The 20395-nt window shown below is 34.7% G+C and overlaps 3 protein-coding genes across 3 annotated transcripts; 1 reads left to right on the top strand and 2 right to left on the bottom strand.

Moving 5' to 3' along the window:
• Positions 1-2350: 2350 nt before the first annotated feature.
• On the top strand, positions 2351-6796 carry LOC144575123 (vesicle-associated membrane protein 721). The gene is made up of 5 exons (XM_078325242.1): positions 2351-2790; positions 4323-4464; positions 5353-5473; positions 5552-5614; positions 6396-6796. Exons 1-5 carry the CDS (start codon positions 2601-2603, stop codon positions 6543-6545), a joined length of 666 nt encoding a protein of 221 aa, XP_078181368.1. The 5' UTR covers positions 2351-2600; the 3' UTR covers positions 6546-6796.
• A 6302-nt stretch (positions 6797-13098) lies between these two features.
• Positions 13099-13576, bottom strand: LOC144574647 (uncharacterized). The gene is made up of 2 exons (XM_078324656.1): positions 13472-13576; positions 13099-13389 (listed from the first exon to the last, which is right to left on the bottom strand). Exons 1-2 carry the CDS (start codon positions 13571-13573, stop codon positions 13099-13101), a joined length of 393 nt encoding a protein of 130 aa, XP_078180782.1. The 5' UTR covers positions 13574-13576.
• A 3805-nt stretch (positions 13577-17381) lies between these two features.
• Positions 17382-18096, bottom strand: LOC144575018 (uncharacterized). The gene is made up of 2 exons (XM_078325134.1): positions 17527-18096; positions 17382-17484 (listed from the first exon to the last, which is right to left on the bottom strand). The coding sequence occupies exon 1, from the start codon at positions 18049-18051 to the stop codon at positions 17638-17640; it is 414 nt and encodes a 137-aa protein (XP_078181260.1). The 5' UTR covers positions 18052-18096; the 3' UTR covers positions 17382-17484; positions 17527-17637.
• Between the last annotated feature and the right edge of the window lie 2299 nt (positions 18097-20395).

The following is a 20395-nucleotide window of genomic DNA, read 5'->3' as shown; positions in this document are numbered from 1 at the left end:
TTGATGTTCCAATATGCTCCATATAGACTACATCATTTATCTTTATTTTTAAAGTCTGAACAGTCGATCCGAACCGGTCAACATGATCTTCATAACATAATATGCTTGGAGACCAAATTTTATATTTTTTACAAATTTTTTGTAATTTTTTAAGGTAGATACATAATTATTTTTTTAAGGAGATTCTGGACCATCCGATAAAGTTATATTGTATCTATCTAAAAAAATAGTTAAAAAATATTAAAAAATATAAAATTTGGTCTCCAAGCATATTTTATTCTGAAGATCACGTTGAGAGGTTCGGATCGACTGTTCGACTTTGAAAATAGAGATAAAGGACGTGGAGCATATGGGAGCACCAAAATGATTGTGCATTTGTTATAGACTCATAGTTTAATTATTTTCAACATGATATGTATATGAAAATATACCTGTAAATTTGATCTCTATATACATTTTTATAATACGGATCAATTCGTAATATAGAATAGGGGGAATTTCATGTATACCCCTCAAAACTTTAATATTACGTATTTCCCCCTCAAATTTTTTAAATTACATATTTCCCCCTCTAAACTTCAAAAACTCACATATTTACCCATTTTATTGTCTTTTATATTAAAACTAATTCTAAATTTATAAAATACCTACTTTACCCTTCATTAAAAGTATGAAATGCCCCATTAAACTCAAATTTGAATCTGAAGGGTTCCTATACTGTCCGATCCGAGCGCATCGCAATAAGATTATTGCGTGTTCGCTTCAAGATTCGTGTTAATCTAGTCTGTACGGATCTCAAAGCAATTTTTATCCGCATGCAACACATTAAAATCTGTTCACATTTGCTTCAATATCCGTGTGTGTTCGCTTCAAGATTCGTATTGATGTAGCGCGCACGGATCTTAAAGCAATTATGACGGTAGAGGAACCTTCAGATTCAAATTGGAGTCAGATGGGCATATTATGTTTTTTTAATAAAAGGGTAAAATAGGTATTTTATAAATTTAGAATGTGTTTTAATATAAAATACCATAAAATGGGTAAATATGTGAGTTTTTGGAGTTTAGATGGGGAAATATGTAATTTTAAAATTTAGAGGGGGAAATACGTAATATTGAAGTTTTTGAGGGGTATACGTGAAATCCCCCCTATAGAATATTATCGTAGCCCGACCTTGTGCAATTAAAATTTTTATAACTGTATTCTATTTGCTAGGAAATGAAAAGGACGGGAAAGAATAATTAGAAGGGATAGATATCTCATCTAGAAGGAGCAGCAGAAATTTAGCTATGTTGTCGAAGTTTCTGAGTCACAATTCTTATGCGGTAACCAATTTTTAATGACAGGAGGAACACGGTTACGTGGGGGAGAACTTTTCAGCGCCGATTCCTTTTTTTGTCTAATCGTTCTGTCTGAGAAATTTATTGACAATACCTTTTTTTCCCCCTAAATATCTTACGAGTTTTATTCCTTCTAATTATTCTATTTTTTGCAATCGCAGATTGAATTGGAGACTTTAGTATTTTTTGAATTTTTCAATTTCAGTGGTTTTTTTTTTTTGAAATGATATTAATAAAAATTTTGGCAGATTGCCCCGTGTTATGGATCCATCTCTATTTTAAAAATTTAAATAGTGGATTCGAACCATGTGTTGTATGAAAATGTACTTGTAGACTAATATTATTTTTTTAGAATTATTTTACTATCTCATTAGATAGGTAGAAAAAAGTTATATTTTTTATAGTTCAGAATTTTCAAATCAAGTAATTTTCTAATTATCTAAAAAAGTAATAAATAAAATTAAAAAAAATATAAACTTTAATTTATATGAAAATCACGTTAAACGGTTTAAATCGGCTGTTATTTTTTTTAAAAATTGTTTTAAACTTAAAATTAAAAATATAAGTGCATAACATGAGCCGTGGTGTAGTACGCATATTACCATAACTCACTCTTTGAAATTTATATCTAGTTTAATAAATAAGGTGTTATCTTCATATGCAAGTAATTTAAAAACTTTCATACCTAACTAATAATCTAACCACAGCTGACAAGATGCTTTAAATTGACGAAATTGTCGGGGTTATATTTTAAAATATACAAGGCGTATGTGTGTGTATAGCGTATTATCCTAAGAGCCTTGTACGGTTATACAGGAATTCAATATCACCTAAAGCAACTCAAATTTTGAGTTTTAGTTTGGAACCGTCAGATCTGTTTGACACGAATATTAATAGAGTCCCGGGCATTCTACCTCTGGCCGGATTCTGATCGAACGGTCCTCGGTCGTCGGTCCTCTTTTAAACTCAAAATTTGAGTTACCTTAGAGAATCAGTACTCGTTAGCACAGTACAAAACCAAAGCTCAAGCGTCCATCCCTCATTTCCAGTATCCTAACAATCGTGATCTCCATTTCGTACTGTTGTTCCTTTCCCCTCTCCCGCACCCGTAAATAGAAATAAAAGCAAATTAAAAGTGTCGATTTCCATTTATAACCTCCACCGCCCCAAAATTCGCTCTCTCGCTAGATCTAGCGAGAGCGAAGCAGCAGAGAAGTGAGCAATAACCAATCCATCAGTCGTAGAGCAAGCGAAACCTAGATGGGGCAGCAATCGCTGATCTACAGCTTCGTCGCGCGTGGCACGGTGATTTTGGCGGAGTACACCGAGTTCAGCGGAAACTTCACCACCATCGCCTCTCAGTGCCTCCAGAAGCTTCCTGCTAGCAACAACAAGTTCACATACAACTGCGATGGCCACACTTTTAACTACCTCGTCGAGGATGGATTCAGTAAGTTTTTCTAATTCTTCGATCCAGATCTATCTTTGATTTTCATTATTATGTGCAGTTTGAAAGTTGATGGTTACTTCAGCTGATTAGGAGGGTTTTGATTGGTCTGATTTGTGTTTGTTTGGTATATGTGGTTCAGATCCAGTTGTCGTAGTACTATTGTTATTGTTGTTCCTTATTTTCTTCATCAAATTTAATCCAGATCTGGTCGTATCCAGGGATCATGTTCTTTCGTCTAATGATCTGATCTATCATTTTCTTATTGAAGATTGGTTTTTGTCTTCACTACCATATGCGAGTTATGATTTAGCAGTATATAATCAATCTCTGCCTCTTTGTAGTTTTTTTTTTTTCAGGATCTTAATTGATTGAGTTTCCCTAATGATGAAAATATCATTATTAGTATTTTGCTATTTTTTCAGAACTGAACTAAAACATTTTCCTTAGTTTTGCTTTCTGTATTGTCTACATTAGTTCGTATAATTCAATTTGATCCTTCAGTTTTTATTTCCATCCGTTCTTTTCTGCTTTTTTTTCTGTAGTTATATATTATTTCTTAAATAGTGACAAAGCAATAGAGGAAGTTAGTTATATGAACCTTTATTGATTCTGGTAATAGATATGTTGTTTTTAGTATTATTCAGTAAATGTAGATTACCAAGATTCGGTAACTATGAGGATAAGAGTGCCTCAACTTGCCTCTGTTTTAGTTCTTTCAGTCAGCAGAGTGGGATTTACCAAATTTTCCCTTCTGGTCTGCATATCATAACTCGCAATTTAATGATTTTGCGATGCAACTGACTAGGCACTTGTTCCCTGGTTACGTCTTTATTCCAAATTATGGGTATCATTTTGTAGTTTTTCATAAGATTTCCACTTTATGCATATATTATGTTTAATTTCATATTTTTCCATTATAAACTAATAAATTTTAGTATGTATTCACTTGTCAAGTTTATATAATTAACAAACAATACTTCTGCTCTGGGTTTACTTTTGTTTATTATTGGCCCCTTTCCTGGAGTATTTGTTTTTTTTTTTTTTTTGAAAACTTGGTAGTAGCTACCAAGGTTCGTGAGGGGGAATCGAACTCTCGACCTTTGGGTATAACAACTCTAGAACATTTTCCTAGCCAATTGTGCTACCTCCCCTTTCTCATTATGGCCCCTTTCCTGGAGTATTTGTATTTAGTGTCACCCTTAATGATTGAAAATTTGCAATTAGTACTTGTTTTTTAGTTGCACTCGTGTTAGTGCTGACTCTTCATTTCTTTAAGATGTTTCCAGTTAGGAGGGTTGAATTGAAAGCTTCATCCATGGCCACCTTGTGAGTGAAAATAGAATGAAGAGAGCATAGAAATGAACAAATTTAATAGACAAGTGGATGAATAAGCACTGTCATCCATGGCCTACCTGTGTATTTTGGGAAATAATTTAAATCTCAGCCATTTGTAATCAAGTGAATAGACCTGCTTCTACATATTGCCAGATCTACTTTTCCTAAGTTCTCCTCTGTTATGTTTCTTTTTGTAGCTTATTGTGTGGTTGCGGTTGAGTCAGTCGGTAGGCAAGTTCCTATCGCATTTCTCGAGCGAGTCAAGGAAGACTTCATGAAGCGATTTGGGGGTGGCAAAGCTGCAAGTGCCCAAGCCAATGGCCTTAACCGTGATTTTGCGTAAGTTGCTGCACTTACAAAGAGGTTCTTATGAAGCATGGTGTTCAGAGTATAATATTATAATATCTCGTTCTTTTTTTTTTTTGAAGGTTGGCAGTGCCAACAATATATTGATAAGAAAATCAAAGGTTTATTTACAATACTATGCACATAAGTAATCTAAAAATGAAAAAGAATAACATGAAAAAAGGAAATATAAGCTCTATACATACATATTTCTATTTCTAGCTTTAGCTCTATAATATCTCGTTCTTATACCAACATAAGCTGATAACATAGGCTTTGTTTTATCATTCTGTCTAGTGAAGTTTTGGACAAAACAGCAGTAGAAACCTCAAAAAAGAATCAAGTATAGAACCTGTACACCCCTGAATATATACACCATGTAAGAAGAATGGGAGCGGGGTGCGTCTGATGGGCACCGGACCCAAATTGGTCCGTGGTCCGATGCCTGCTCGGAACAATCCGATTCACTTCATGATTCGTGCGCGCAGCTCCAATATTTGTGCTGATCAAGCATGCATGAATCATGAAGCGAATCGGACAGTTCTGAGCGGGCATCGGACTGTTTGGGTCATTGGTTGCGCCTCGCTTCCAAAAAGAACAGACACACTCTTTCCTAAACCTACTGTCAGGTCGTTTTTTTTTTGTTTGTTTGTTTATTTGTTTGGGGGGGGGGGGGGGGGGGTGTTAAGGTTTTTGCACTGGTATATTAGTGGCATAAGCAGATTTGGGATTCTTGAGGTTCTGACGATGACTTGTGCGAATTATTTTCCTAAAGACATGTCATTGTGCAAATAGAATACATACAGGCACTAGAGTTGGAACTTTCTAACCAATTTGGAAGCGTAGCATATAAATTTATAACACAACTATTTCTTTTATTAGGTCAAAACTGAAGGAGCACATGCAGTACTGTGTGGATCACCCAGAAGAGATAAGCAAGATGGCTAAAGTCAAAGCACAAGTCTCAGAAGTCAAAGGGGTCATGATGGAGAACATAGAAAAGGTGATAAAATCAAGTTTATGAGGAGCACTTGTTTGTCAATAGTTAAATTCTAATTTTCTCACACACTTTCCATTTCAGGTTCTTGATCGAGGCGAGAAAATTGAGCTGCTTGTTGACAAAACAGAGAACCTTCGCTCCCAGGTACATGCTTCAGAAATTTGGTTCTTCATGCTGTTGTACTTCTATTCCTTTTTACGGTTTCTTGTTGTCATGACACATGTGGTTGCGTAGAGATGCACAGACTGTTTCTTTTTAATGTTTTGACACTAACCTTTTAATTCCTGCACCTAAAAATTGACTGGGCCAGGTGCACTGTCTGTTTTTTTTTTTTTTGTTGTATTTTCTCTTCTATCAATGATATACCATGTTATCCTTTGTCCCAGTATTTTGAAATGATTCCTGTACTAAGTTCTTTAGGCCATGATGCACTGCTATGACATAATATGTTTCTATTGGCCAAAGATTCTCATGTGGCATTGAGAATGGTTAGGGTTTACCTCTATTTGATTTATGCCATTTAGCTCTATTTGACTCACCATATTGGTAAGTTAACTCATTATCCTATTGTGTCCATATATGAAATGATATAACCAACTACTTGTGATATTTTATATACCATTTTTTTTAATCATTTTCTTTATACTATGCTTATTTTATGATTCTTTAATTTGGAGGGAACTTGGTTAATAGAAGGGTACAGTTATTTGAACTTCAGCATAATCTGCCTACAGTGGCTTAAACTAAAAAAAGAAAGAAAAAAAAAAGAAATTCAGTATAATCTGAATTTTCAAGGCATAGTATATGTTGGATTTTGGACAGTATGGAATTAGTGAAGTTGCTCCTTTTCATTATTTTCTTTTCTCGGTATCTCATTGGTTTACTAGGTTTTCTAACTTCATTTTAATTATTTGAATGTTTTCAGGCACAAGACTTCAGACAGCAGGGAACCCAGGTGCGACGCAAGATGTGGCTCCAAAACATGAAAATCAAGCTCATTGTGCTTGGCATAATCATCGCCCTTATCCTCATCATCATCCTCTCAGTTTGCCATGGATTCAAATGCGGATCTTGAAGTAACTCTTGCTGTCTTTATATGGCCATTGCCTCCTACTGAGAACTGAGAACATTTTGTTATATTACATTACTGTTTGGTATATTGATGATATTTTCATGTTGCCTAGTTTGTTAGTCTCTCTTTCTATCTCTCTCCTCCCCCCTCTATCTGTCTGTATGCGTTTGTGAGTTTCACATGTGTTGTGTGTGTTCTGTTATGTCTGCTACATTTTTTGAGTTGAAATTTACTTGTAACACTGGATGTGCATGTATATCTCATTATCTCTGGACTCTGGACATTGCCTTTCCCTTTTGTGTTGAGTGCGCTAAAACATACTAAAATGGCAACACTAAGACCCTGTTTGGATGGAGAGTAGAGATAGGGGAGGTGAAGAATATAAAGAATTGATTGGAATAGAAAGAAAGATTAACATATTTAACTTTTTTGTGTTTAGATGATTAACAAGGAAAAATAAATCTAACGTTTAATCTTATTTTTTGTTTGGCTGAATAAAATTTAGAAAGTTAATGAGATATTCGGTGGCTGTTGTAGGATTGTGAAAAAAAAGAAATTGTCTAAGAATTATATATGTAAGATAAGATTAGGTGTTTGTGTTTTTTTTTTAAAATATTTGTAACAAAATTTCTTTCTATCTGGTGCACTTTAAATATTTGTAACAAAATCGATTCTATTAATTATAATGATACAATATTAAATCTATACTCTGCACCTTTGACATAATTTTGTTAACTAAATACGATTCGATAAAATATTTTCTTTTCTTTCAATTCCCTTCTTTCCTCTACTCTCCATCCAAACAAGATGTAAAATATCAGGATCAGAGAAATTCAATTGAAAAATATCGTATAAACACTGGTCCGGGGGCCAGGTATGCTTCATACGGGGAAACGGCATTCGATGCCTTTAAACTGTCGAGGTCTGGTCCAGTTGAAATATTGTCCCCGCATCCTCTCTGCATTAACACATCGTTTGAGTTTAATTCCGAACTGTCCGATCAGAATCCGGGCAAATCTGGTCCACCATTGTAATGCACGAGGTTTCTTTAACAAACGGACCTGATCTGAACTTAAACGGTGCATTAATGCAGAAGATACAAATTTATAGAAATTGGTTAATTGTTAATTGCGATTCTGAAAGTATTTCCCTCTGGCAATCCGTGAAGTAGAACTCAAAGGTGTCACACCAACCATCAACGGTTTTTCAGAAGCACGCTAATGTTCTACGGGGACCTCTCACAAAAAGGACGATTAACAAGCAAATTAATACATGGCCACATATTCAACTCTTACTTAAATGGCGAAAAGATCTCCTTAATTAACTCTGTATAATAGGTTTCTCCTTTTTGGATAGGAATCCTTCACAGTGATTCCGTGTAGCCAAACTTAAAGCAGATCAACTAAATATCGTCTCCAGAGCTGTTAAATGTGATGTGATGTATGATGTATCTTTTTTTTGATTCATGTATGATGTATCTGAGGTACTGACTATGTATATACAGGCGTCTATCTGAAATACAGGGGGAGGAGGTTTTTCTTTGAGATCTGTGCCAGATTAAAGCTGACAACTCATATCTCATTCATTCTATATGGCCAGGTATTGCAGTGGATCTGAATTCTTATGTGTGGCCCTTGTTTTACACTATCCTTTAAATAATCTTTTATCGGAATGCATTAATTCTTAGGCTTAGGCTCGATGTCGTCAAACTATTATAAATATTAATATTAACTTTTTAGTATGAAAAGCTCTGTGTACATTTTATTAAAAAAATAAAAGGTAGAAGTTTGCAAGGTAGGAAACTAGGAATATTAAAAGACAACGAAAAAGGACAAAGGACAAGGGCCTAATGCGCTAATGTTATTTATTTATTTATTTTTAAAGTGTGACATAATTGTAGAGGCTGTAGTTTCTTGTTGCATTAATTCTATTAATCTATTTTCTTGTAAAATTCCCAAACTATTAGTATACAGAAAAGAACGAGTAGTTCAGTCGTTTTATAAATATTTTTCCCCCCTTTTTAAGGATGATTTATCCTGTCGGATTGAGAAAAGCAGTTATCCAAAGTACTATTTCACAGAGAATATATTATAAAAAAAAAGGGGTCTACAATAAGAGACCATTTGACAGAGGATATATTAGAAAAAATTGTCTACAGTTATGTGGGCCAGCCCAACAAACTTTTATACCTATGGTATGGGGCCTACAAAGGCTGATGTCAGTTAGGCATTATTCTGTGGCCAAGTGAATGAGTCCTTGTTCTCTACATATCTCAAATTTTGTTCCATCATCATCTGGACCTCCTCAAGTTGAAAATTTACAAAAACCTTTTAAATATTCGTGCCGATGTGGATCAAACGGTGCAAATTATTTCTGCAGTACCTCAGAATTTTTAGTTTTCAGAAGATACGAATTCCCTAGTAAATAGTTGAGGACTTGAGATAATGTAGTTAGTTTCTGTAGCGTGGGACCAGCAACAGGCGCAGATAATTATTTCTGAGCAGTGAGGAAGAAACTAAATTGAACAAAGACAGACAATAACAATATTTCTAAACATGAAAGGGATATTATTCCTAATTAATAACTAGCTTTCAATTCAGATACGGCAACATTAGTTTTTATTTTATTTTCTATTTGTTCATTTGTTGAATAAGAAATAAATAAATCCCCTGAACTGAATAAAAATATATCAATTTAAATAGTTTGCTTTAATTGAAATGAAGTTAGTCAATAATTGTAACGAGTTCTGTATTTACTGCTAGTGATATTTTGGAGACCAAATTTTATAATTTTTATAAAATAGTAAATAATTTTCAAAATATATAAAATTTCATCTCAAGTGTATTTTAGTATTGATATTATGTTAAGCAGTTTGAATTGATAGTTTAAATTTTGAAAATAAAAATATAAAACATGAGTCACAGTGAGATATGAAAGGCACGAGGTCCCATCGGACAGCTGTGATCCAAAGAGAAATATTGTTACCTCAAGAAAATATGGTTTCTCTGTACTATTGTTGCGGAGAGGTGCGATTTTTCCTTTCTTTTTTCTTCTTTTAATCTACAAAGAATATTTTGATGCTAATTAGTGTAGGAATTCTGGCCAGCTGCAACCAGTTGTTCTCTTTTTTAAATTTTTTGCCACTTGGCCTGCACTAGAACAAGTTAGAAACAGTGTCAGCAGCATTGAGCTGTTCAATGCATTGATCCATTAATTGTATCAGTTCAAGATTTGCAGATGTGGCAGATCTCATTTGGACGGCTAAGATGGAGGCAGATGTCCAGCTGTGATATATTTACTTTATGCTGAATTTATTTATTTAATAATTAGAACTTTTATGAATTTGAAAGCTAGATTTCGAAAAAAAAAATAGGATAGAGAAACCATCCACCTACTTTTTTTTTTCATCTGATAGCAGCCAAGGAAAATAAATAAGTCATCACGTAAAAAAAAAATTATGGGTAAAAGATATTGATATTGGTATTTTAATTTATGTATCTTACAAACAATAGAACAATAGAGTCAAAATAATAAATAAAAAAACAAATAACTTGAATACTACACAGTCAAAACACCAATGTCAATATCTCTAAACTATTTTACGTGGATCCGAATCCTTTAAAATAACTTAAAATTTAAGTTAGATCCGGACCAATTCGGGCCATATTGACATTCATAGAGCACTTTAATAGTTGTGCAAATTCTGATTAGACGGTCCGGATCTAAACTCGAACTTTGAAGTAATTCAAAGGATCCAAATTCGTTTGCTTATTCTAGATATCCAGTTAGGCGTTCCTAAGGTGGGATAGCAATGCTCTCTCATAAAAAAAAATGCTCCGTCTCTACTCAAGATTTTTTTTTTTTTTGCTTTCCGTTGGTATCGTGAGAAAATTGATGAAAAGAAACATTTTTTCTGAGTCAAAGGAAGGGTTCAGATCTATTTATTTATTTATTATTATTATTATTTTTTAAAACTGGTGCTTCCTTTACACAAAAACATTACCTTTGTTGACGGTACTACTAGTTTTATTCTCTGTTTGCCCCGATTTTTTAAAAATACCCAAAAAAAAAATGATTTTATTAAAAATAACCAGTTTTCAACTGAAATTTTAAAAATACCCCTCCGAAGAAAATATTTGCGCTCTGAAATTTTTATTCCCGCCCGCAGATAATATCTGCGCTCCGACCTTGAAATTACAGATCCGCTGCACGGATCTTAAAGCAAATGAGCGGTCCGGAATTATTCTTTGGAAGCGCAGAAAATATATGCGCTTCGGGCTTTTAATTTCGCCAGACATTTGGCGCTATTCTCTCCGGTTCTACTTTACACAGCTTTTCCTGTCCTTTTTTTGTGTATATTGTTGTGGGTTGTGATGTTTTGTAACAATTATATTATGGTGTCATTTATTTTTATTTTTTATTATTATTCTATATAAAGTTTTCTAACAATTATATTATATTTTGTAACAATTATATTACGGTAGGCGTGCCAACTGGCCATGCGTAGTGTTGGGTTTCAGGGTAACCAAAACCCGTTTAGGCTTAAGCTGCGGAATAACCGTAGAACAAAAATTTCTACGGCCAACTTAAGCTCAGGATTAAACGGGGTATGTCAGAAAACTTTCCAAGGCGGTCCACCTTCAGTATTCCTTTGGCATCAAAACCCAATTTAATCATTTTACAGATCTACTCCATGATTGATTTCTAAAACTTTAATCTACTTACCAATTAAATAGATTAATATAGCATATTTATACCTTGTTTTCAAATCACAGTTGGAATGCAGACCGAGCGAGTAGAGCTAGATCACGGGAATGATTCTCCTCGGAGCACCAAACGTATGGTGCCTCTATCGGTTATCCACCAGGACTAACCGGAGAGCGGTTTATTTCTTTTGCCAGAAATACTATAAACCGCAGAATTATGCAAAAACACTATTCACGAAGAAAAAGACGAAAACCGGTAAACACGAATTTTCGGTTACTCAGTTTCATCAATAAGCAAAACTGACATACCGCAAAATTCGAGAAAACACTATTCATCGATCCCGTAAATATACTTCACAACAACCCGCAAGATTATACGTCAACTACGATTAACTTTCTTTTCTCAACCGAAACACTATTTGGGAGAGAAACCGAGAAAGAGAGAAAATACCGATTCGTTTCGACACGAAACGGTATGAGTGAATTAGTATTTTATTCTCTCCATGCACCCCTCTATTTATAGCCTCTAAAATGATGTGAAAAGACCAAAATACCCCTATGACAAGGCATGCCACCTAGGGGGTGAGGTGTTATGTGGATAGGATTGATGACGTGTCATCTGGATAGGATCGATGACATGTCATGCGGATAAGTACGAATCTGAAAAGACCCGAATGCCCTCGGCCCGAATACAAATAATATTCGTATAATTATTTTGAACAATTATATTTCTTGCGGTTGTTGTTTCGGTAATTTGTACAACGTGTCCTGCACATTTATAAATTAACCGGTTAACTTTTATACAACGTGTCACACACGTTTATAAATTAACCAATGTTTTTGCTTGTTATTTTTACATAACATTTATAATTTAATTATAACACATATAATTAATTATAACCATCTTATTATTGATCATAATCAATTTATAATCAATCACAATAAGATTCTCCGATTAACTCCTATATGGTGTGACCCAATAGGATCTGTGTTATGTTGGTAAATAGAGTTAAAACTGTTTTAACTTCTATAATCATGAGCGGTATCTGGCAGTATACATCATGACCATCCAATTACACAGATGATGCTATACAGTACAATATCACGATCCAGTAAACAATTTACTTGTGTCTGTTCTTCTGTCTCATAGCTATTAGATTAGTTTCAAGGTTGATGTGTGTCATCCTTGCTAACTGAATATTTTCTTGATCTTGAGCAGATTATCAAATATAATTACTCTTGTAATTATACCGCTAGCAAATAATCTTACTCTATCAAGGGGCCCAATGATGCTATAGCTCATATAAAATACGAGGGACAAATAGTATTCTTGGTAAACTATCACTTCCTCAGCTAAGCTATACATATGGAAAAGCTACCGTTATGACTGCTTTTTACGGACAGCGTTAGATAACAATCACACATACATATTTCTCAATGGGAACGATAAATACCTCATACTGTAGAACCTGACACTGAATTAAAACATTAATGACACAAACACAATTCTATTTAATGTTTCATTCGGGGTCTGTCAAATACCATGTTCCTAGAACATGTATCTATGTGATTAAAATGACATCTCGTGTCAGGTGGTTTGTAAAACTTAACCATCTTTTAATCCACATACTAACCTTATCGCGGTAATTAGTGTTCCTGCTAATTACCTTGGTCAGTGACTTTTTAAGAGTATATATCATCTATATTATGGAGTTTCACAATTTCAGTCATGAACTCGAAATGATCCATAAATTCAATAATACTCAAGGCAACAAAATGATATATAAATAAACATTCAATTCATAAACAAAGCTTTATGATAATTTATCGTATTATTGATTTCTAGATTATTACAAACTAACACGTAGTACCCAAGGATGATAGTCCCACTCTGGCTGCTTTGTGGGGGTCGGTGGCATCTCACTGTTCAGAACAGGTGGCGCGTCAGGCTCGTCCGCCTTTATTTTGCGCCAATCAATATCCTCTCCGGCGTCTCGTAGCATGGTGACTAGCTTTGCCTCGTGGCCGTAGTCCTCAATGCAGGGGGCAACCAAGTTCAAGATCGCATGCCCGACCGCTCTGTAGCCTACTTTTCCAAGACAAATAATTGAACGTGCGGCGCCTTTAAGCGCTACCAGCAGCTAAAAAAAACAAGGTTAGAAAAAAAATTATGAAAAAAGGTTCAGGCTGTTAAAAAATAATGTGTTGTTTTAGATGCATTACCTGACGAGCACCTTTCCGGCCAGTGGGAGTATAATCATCATCTGCGAATATCTTCGCGCGAAGAAAATTGCCGTAATGCCCCTCGAGATACACCGAGGCCATGCCGACACGTACGAACCAAGCCTCATACCTGGATGGGCAGAGCTCGCAGCTTCGTCTTCTTCAGAGCGTACCTGGACTTCCCACTATTATCTCGTATATCTCCTTCCGCTCCCAATAGCTCTGCGAGTCTGTTATTAATCATGTCGTCATTCTCCTCGGGGGGGGGGGGGTCAGATATGCCACCAACGGGCTCGCCCTGGATGGGCAGACCCCATAGGACACTCACGTCCTGGAGAGTCACTGTCATCTCTCCGAATGGTAAGTGGAACGTCTGAGTCTCAGGGCGCCATCGCTCTACTAGTCCTGCAATGAGGGACCCATTAATGGCCTTAGTCTCCGACTCCATAATATCGACCAAATGGTGCAATCTCAAATTCTGCAGATACCGGTCCATCAACGGGTAGTACTGTATACCAGGATGCCGACTCCTGGCATCTACAGTGTCCTCACTCTGCGTTGAAAAAAATAAACAACATAAAAAACTGAAAATACGAGAACTCGACAAAATTTAAACTTAAAAAAACAATCAAGTACCTCAACAGATGCCAGTGAGACTCGGTGCTCTGTGTGAGTCATCCATAATAGAGGACTGAAATGTTCGGTGCTATCCTCGGGAATTGGCTCAAGATCAGGGTCGGGTGGTGGTATTCCCCTAGCCGCCATCCTACATTAAAAAAAAAATTAGACATGCTACAATATGCTAAATTAGACATCCTACATTTTTTTTAGGGAAAGGCCAGCAGAGGTATGCTCACTAATCAATAAAAATTACATAGCATAAGTCCAAGTCTTAGAGAAATAGAAAACAATACTTCAAGCTAGCCTAATGCAATAAACCAGAAAAGTAGAAAATCTGAAATTTCACTTAATTCATAGAAAAAAAAGTAAAAACCAGATAGTCTAAAGGAGACTAATGCAGTTAACAGTGTCATGCCCATGATCTTGAATCGTACCAGTACCATGCCATGACACTAAAAACCCGTAATTATGAGATTTTTAGGGTTTTTGGTGAAGCGGTTTGTTTAGAAAGTTTGTGTCCAAATACTAAAATCCATTGCTTCCGAAATGAAAGGGGACATGTTTTTACGAATTTTTAGTGTCTTATTTCTACTTTAACTCTAAAAGCTTCCCTACACCAGGCAATGTTAGTTTGTTGTCAGTCTAATACTTGTTTTTCTTTTTCTTTTTTTCCTTTTTTTGGGTGGTTTAATGCCCTCTATATCCTACCATTCTGTGTTTTCTTGGATCCAGGTTCAATCTTAGATACAAATTAACTGATTTGGTCAAGTAAATTGTATACTGAAACAAAAGAGTCTTACAATTTTATTATAAAGAAATGAATTCCCTCATTTACCTACAACAATTTCATTCTAGTCCCATATAATTGGTGTTGCTTTTCCAAACACAGTTGCTATAGTATATTGGCTTTAAGATTAACCTTTTGATTAAGTGCATAAGTGCATTATGACTAATCCAGATGTTGTTTTTAAAATTGGCTACTGAGGACTGTATAAGATTAACCATGCCATGACATCTCTGTTTCACATCTAAATCACAATTTAAACCTAGTTTTCCATCCATTTGCGTTGGTACCTTCAAGTTCATTGATTTGTACCGGTACCATCCATTTGTGTTGTTTTCCAATGACCCATTCTGGTTCAATTATTTCAGAGTTGTGCATATCAATTAATTACGGGTACAATCGATGACTCGGTATTTACTGGTACAATCAATTAATATACCTTTGATTACATTGAAATGCCTAACCTGATTTCGGGATGGTATTTACTGGTTCACCGGCCACCACTGTCGTCTCAACAGTAGAGAGGAAGGGAAGAGAAGAACAGAGCGGGGCGGAGCAAGAACGGAGCAGGGCAGAGCGGCAGTGGCAGGTACGGTTTGGCGGAGAGATTTCACGGGCAGAGAGAGCTTTCACGGGGGTGGGGTTTGGAGAAGAAAGGGGGCTTCAAGATCTGTGCAGCAGATATATAATTTAAAGGTTGGAGCGCATAAAATTTCTGCGGGGCAGAATATTTAATCTGAGGCGCATATAATTTCTGCGCTTCCAAAGAATAATTCCGGGCCGTGCATTTGCTTCAAGATACGTGCAGTGGATCTGTAATTTCAAGGTCGGAGCGCAGATATTATCTGCGGGCGGGAATAAAAATTCCAAAGCGCAAATATTTTCTGCGAGGGGGGTATTTTTAAAATTTCAGTTGAAAACTGATTATTTTTAATAAAATCATTTTTTTGGGTATTTTTAAAAAAATCGGCTGTTTGCCTATGTCATATCTATTTTCCAAAACGTATATTTCAAATTTCCAACAATGAATTACAAGATAAAATATTATTAAAAAGAAATGAGTGAGTCTATGGTACTATGCATATTACGATTTGGCACCGTGCTACGGCTCTATATTCGAGTTTTCAAATCCTAACGGTTGATCCGAACCGTTCATCATGTTCTCCATATTAATATGTGTTTGGAGACCAAATTTTACATTTTTTGAAATTTTTTTACTATTTTTTTAGATTTATTGAAAATCACTGTTTTTGAATGGTCCAGAATTTTCAGATCAAGTGATTTTCTAAATATCTAAAAAAATAGTAAAAAAATTTCAAAAAATGTAAAATTTGGTCTCCAAACACATATTAATATGGAGAACAAGATGAACGGTTCGGATCAACCGTTAGGATTTGAAAACTCAAATATAGAGCCGTAGCACAATAACAACCCGTGATATGCATAGTACCATAGACTCACTCAAAAGAAATAGTTTGGCACTACTGCCGCATGTTGGGAATCCAAAGATCACCAATGTTCCTCTCTGTGCCTATTATTAATGATGATATCTTTTACCATCATGCTCTCCGGATACCGGATTAATTTTATCATAAATGAGGAAGCACTTATTTATTGCCAACTCCAAATTTTTTTTAAGTTTTAAACGACAAAAAAATCTTTCACATCTTGTCAAAATAAAGCAACTCTGCAACTTTACAAAGTGCGGAATTGACCGTGCTATGAATCAATATTATTTTTATTCAAAATTCAATGTGAAATAATTTGATATCTCATACAAGGACGGACCTTTTTTTTGAAATCATTAGTAAAGTGTATTTTATATAAACATTTCAAAAATAATAGTTGTAAAATTTTCCGTTAATTTTGTCCATAAAATGATTTGACCGGATGGTCCTGATTCAAACTCAAAATTTGAATTCAAGGGATATCCGGAATTTGTTTGTGACCTGATGTTGAAGTTGAATTCATATCACCTAGTAACTTAGATTTCGAGTTTATATTTGGTTCAGTGTTTATTTATTTCGAAGCGAATTGGTCCGATCAGCCAGCTGTCTGATTTTTGACCGAACAGTTCGCATCTAAACTCAAAAATTTGAGGCATTAAATATAGCATCTAAAAACAATTCTAAATGGGCCAGTTATCCGAAATTTCGGTCAAACCGAGTAAAATAATAATTCTAAATCTCCTGACTACAAAAGCTTACAAACAAACAAACATTCAAACATTCAAACAAAAGCTTATGATAGTAAATTATTAATCTCACCCACACACAGACCTAATTTTCCACAGAATAATTAAAACGGTGCCAAAACCTACAACACATCATGCATGCGTATTAATTATGTATTACAAAAAAATAGCTTGGGACTACCAAGTCTAAATGTAAAACAGAATATTTCTGCTAACGAATATATATATATGATAGATATGTATTATAAGACTAACTTCTACTTAACACCAATTACATTACACAAACATCAAACAGATATAATTAACAGAAGAAAAGCAACACCAAATCATGTTACATGGTACCATTTTACTAGACAAACACACTAGTTATCTAAACCTAAATGAACATATATAAAAATCACAAACCTTTATAAACTCTAATTAGTTGACAGTTGACACTGAACAAAAGATATAAACCTAGACCCATAGCCTAATTCAAACCCAAAAGACCAAAACCACACACAAATTCACTGAAGATTGCAAATAAACAGGCTTTCATTATTTCATATGCACTCCTCATCCATGCTTTCAAGGAAGTGTCCTACCGGTACTACCGCCACCGCCGCCACCGAAACCACCTACACCAGGTATAGTACCAAAGCCACCGACACCACCGGTGCCAGGGAAAGTGCTAACAATCCCACCACCAACAGCAGGAAAACCACTAACACCGCCAATGCCACCTATACCGCTCATTCCTCCGAGGCGACCATTCGGTCCGAGACCGACTACACTTCCCGCACCAGCACCACCACCGACAGTTGGCAGCCCGGGAAGGTTGCCATAGCCACCATACCCTGTACCGCCACCGACTACAAAGTTCTTTTGGTCATTGAGGCCTTTGGGGTTGGAGTTAGGGTTTGGTATTTCCCTTGCCTCTGTTTGAGCGAGCAAGACTAGGGCTAGCGTTAGGGTTAGTAAGGTTTTGAACCACCTCTCCATTTTTGAATTAATTCTGATGTGACGTTTTTTGCTGTGTTTGGCAAGGGTTTTAGCTTCTTTGGGGGTTATATAGAGAAGAATAGAGGAGGGGTAGGAGGGTATATTTAAGGATACGGTACGGAACAGTGCAATTATTTTCATACCCTTATTAGTTTTACTCATTAAAAATGAATTATATATATTGGGTAAGACTACGGTGCTATGAGTTGCATAGAGAGTTATAGTGTTACGGCTCAATATTTGAGTTTTCAAAATTCTAACGGTTAATTCGAACAGTTTATCTTATTCTCCATATTAATATGTGTTTGGAGACTAAATTTTACATTTTTTGAAAATTTTTTACTATTTTTTTAGATAGGTAGAAAATCAATTGATCTAAAAAATTCTGCACCATTTAGATATTTGATTTTCTACCTATCTAAAAAAAATAGTAAAATTTTTTCAAAAAATGTAAAATTTGGTCTCCAAACACATATTAATATGGAGAACAAGATGAATGGTTCGGATCAACTGTTGGGATTTTGAAAACTCAAATATTAAGCCGTAGCACTATAACTCTCTATGCAACCCATAGCACCGTAGCCTTACCTATATATATTCATGTCTTATCCGTACTTTTTAAGATAACCGGATCACATATATGTTTGTATGTAATATTGTCATTAGAAGTTTATAGAACTTTTAAGTAATTTTGTGAGAACAATCCACAGAGGAAGTTGTTGTCTTGCTAGAAATGAGGTTAAGATATAGTTGTATTTATGATTCAAATATAAATGATATAATCATAAATTTGATTTTCATTATTTCATACATGGCAACTAATAAACTCAAATTAATTTTTATAAAACAAGTAAATTAATATAGTTAAATAATAAATCTCTCTTGTATTGATTTTGTATTCTTCATGAGTTTATTTTATACTCTATTAAAAATGGGGCAGTAGCATAGTTTGTTAGTAAAAGAAGTTTTAGAATTGTGGTTAATTACCTACCTAAAAGTTGAGAATTCGAACTTCTTTCACAAATTTGCAGTTTCTGTGAAATTTGAAAAAAAAAATTACTGCCCCACCAAAGTTAATTATTTCATATCTTTATTCGTTTTATCATTTATTAATCTACGGTGAAAAGAACGCCATCTCTAAGCTCTGAACCTTTTATTCATCTCTCCTAGCTATATGATCCTATCAGAATTAATAATTCTATCACTGCATATTCTTTAGTTGTTAAATTTTACTTAGAGGATGTCATTCACAAATAAAGAATTTAATTAGTATGACAGTCAAAATACAGTCACATAATAACATTAATCATGACGACAAGAAAGAATAAAATATTTAATTAATTATGCTTATTTAATTTGAAACAAAAGAAGTTATAGATAGCGATCCGGCCCGTAAAATGAGTAAACATACACCGTTGACAGCCTTATAGTTATCTAGAGAGTTCAGGATGGATGATAGTTATCTAGAGAGGTGTAAATGCAAGAGAATTTATTACTCTGCATGCAATTTTTATTGTTCTGTGCAACAATTATTAGGTTTAAATAAAAGAAACAAGGTGGTGTCATGAGGTGGCGAGAAGTGATGAGAAGCTATCTGGAGTGTATTCTGACTTCTGACAAGAGTACACAGAGGAAGTAAATTAAGGATGGAGATATCTTTGACTGCACTTTAAGAGGAAGCCGAAGTACTGTTTTGTTGCTATATGACTATATGTAGTATCTACACAGGAAAAGACTCGTATCTGCTGAACTTATTGCTGTGATAATTTTTTTTAGGGCAAGGATAAGGTGCTATGGGTTGCATAGAGACCTACGGTGCTACGGTTTAATATTAGAGTTTTAAAAATTCAAACGGTCGATTTGAACTGTTCATCTCGTTCTCCATATTAATATGTGTTTGCAGACCAAATTTTATATTTTTTGAAAATTATTTACTATTTTTTAGATAAGTAGAAAATCAAATATCTGAATGGTGTAGAATTTTTTAGATCAAGTGATTTTCTACCTATCCAAAAAAATAGTAAAAAATTTCCAAAAAAATGTAAAATTTGGTCTCCAAATACATATTAATATGGAGAACAAGATAAACGGTTCGGATCGACCGTTTGAATTTTGAAAACTCTAATATTGAGCCGTAGCACTCTAGGTCTCTATGCAACCCATAACACCTTAGCCTTACCCTTTTTTTATTTTAAAATTTAAAAATCAAATTATCCTAAGTTTTTATAAGTTGCATTGTGTCTTTTGTTGGTATAAATTTTCAGAATATTCGGATAGTTAGAAATTAATTAAAATAAATCAAATTGAAATAGAGTTACCTGGATCGTGTACAAAACACTTTCCT

This window comes from Carex rostrata, chromosome 23 (assembly GCF_964058835.1).
Source record: "Carex rostrata chromosome 23, lpCarRost1.2, whole genome shotgun sequence".
In the NCBI taxonomy this organism is placed as follows: domain Eukaryota; kingdom Viridiplantae; phylum Streptophyta; class Magnoliopsida; order Poales; family Cyperaceae; genus Carex; species Carex rostrata.
Note: the sequence above shows the minus strand (reverse complement) of the source record. Positions and strands in the feature narration are given on the sequence as shown.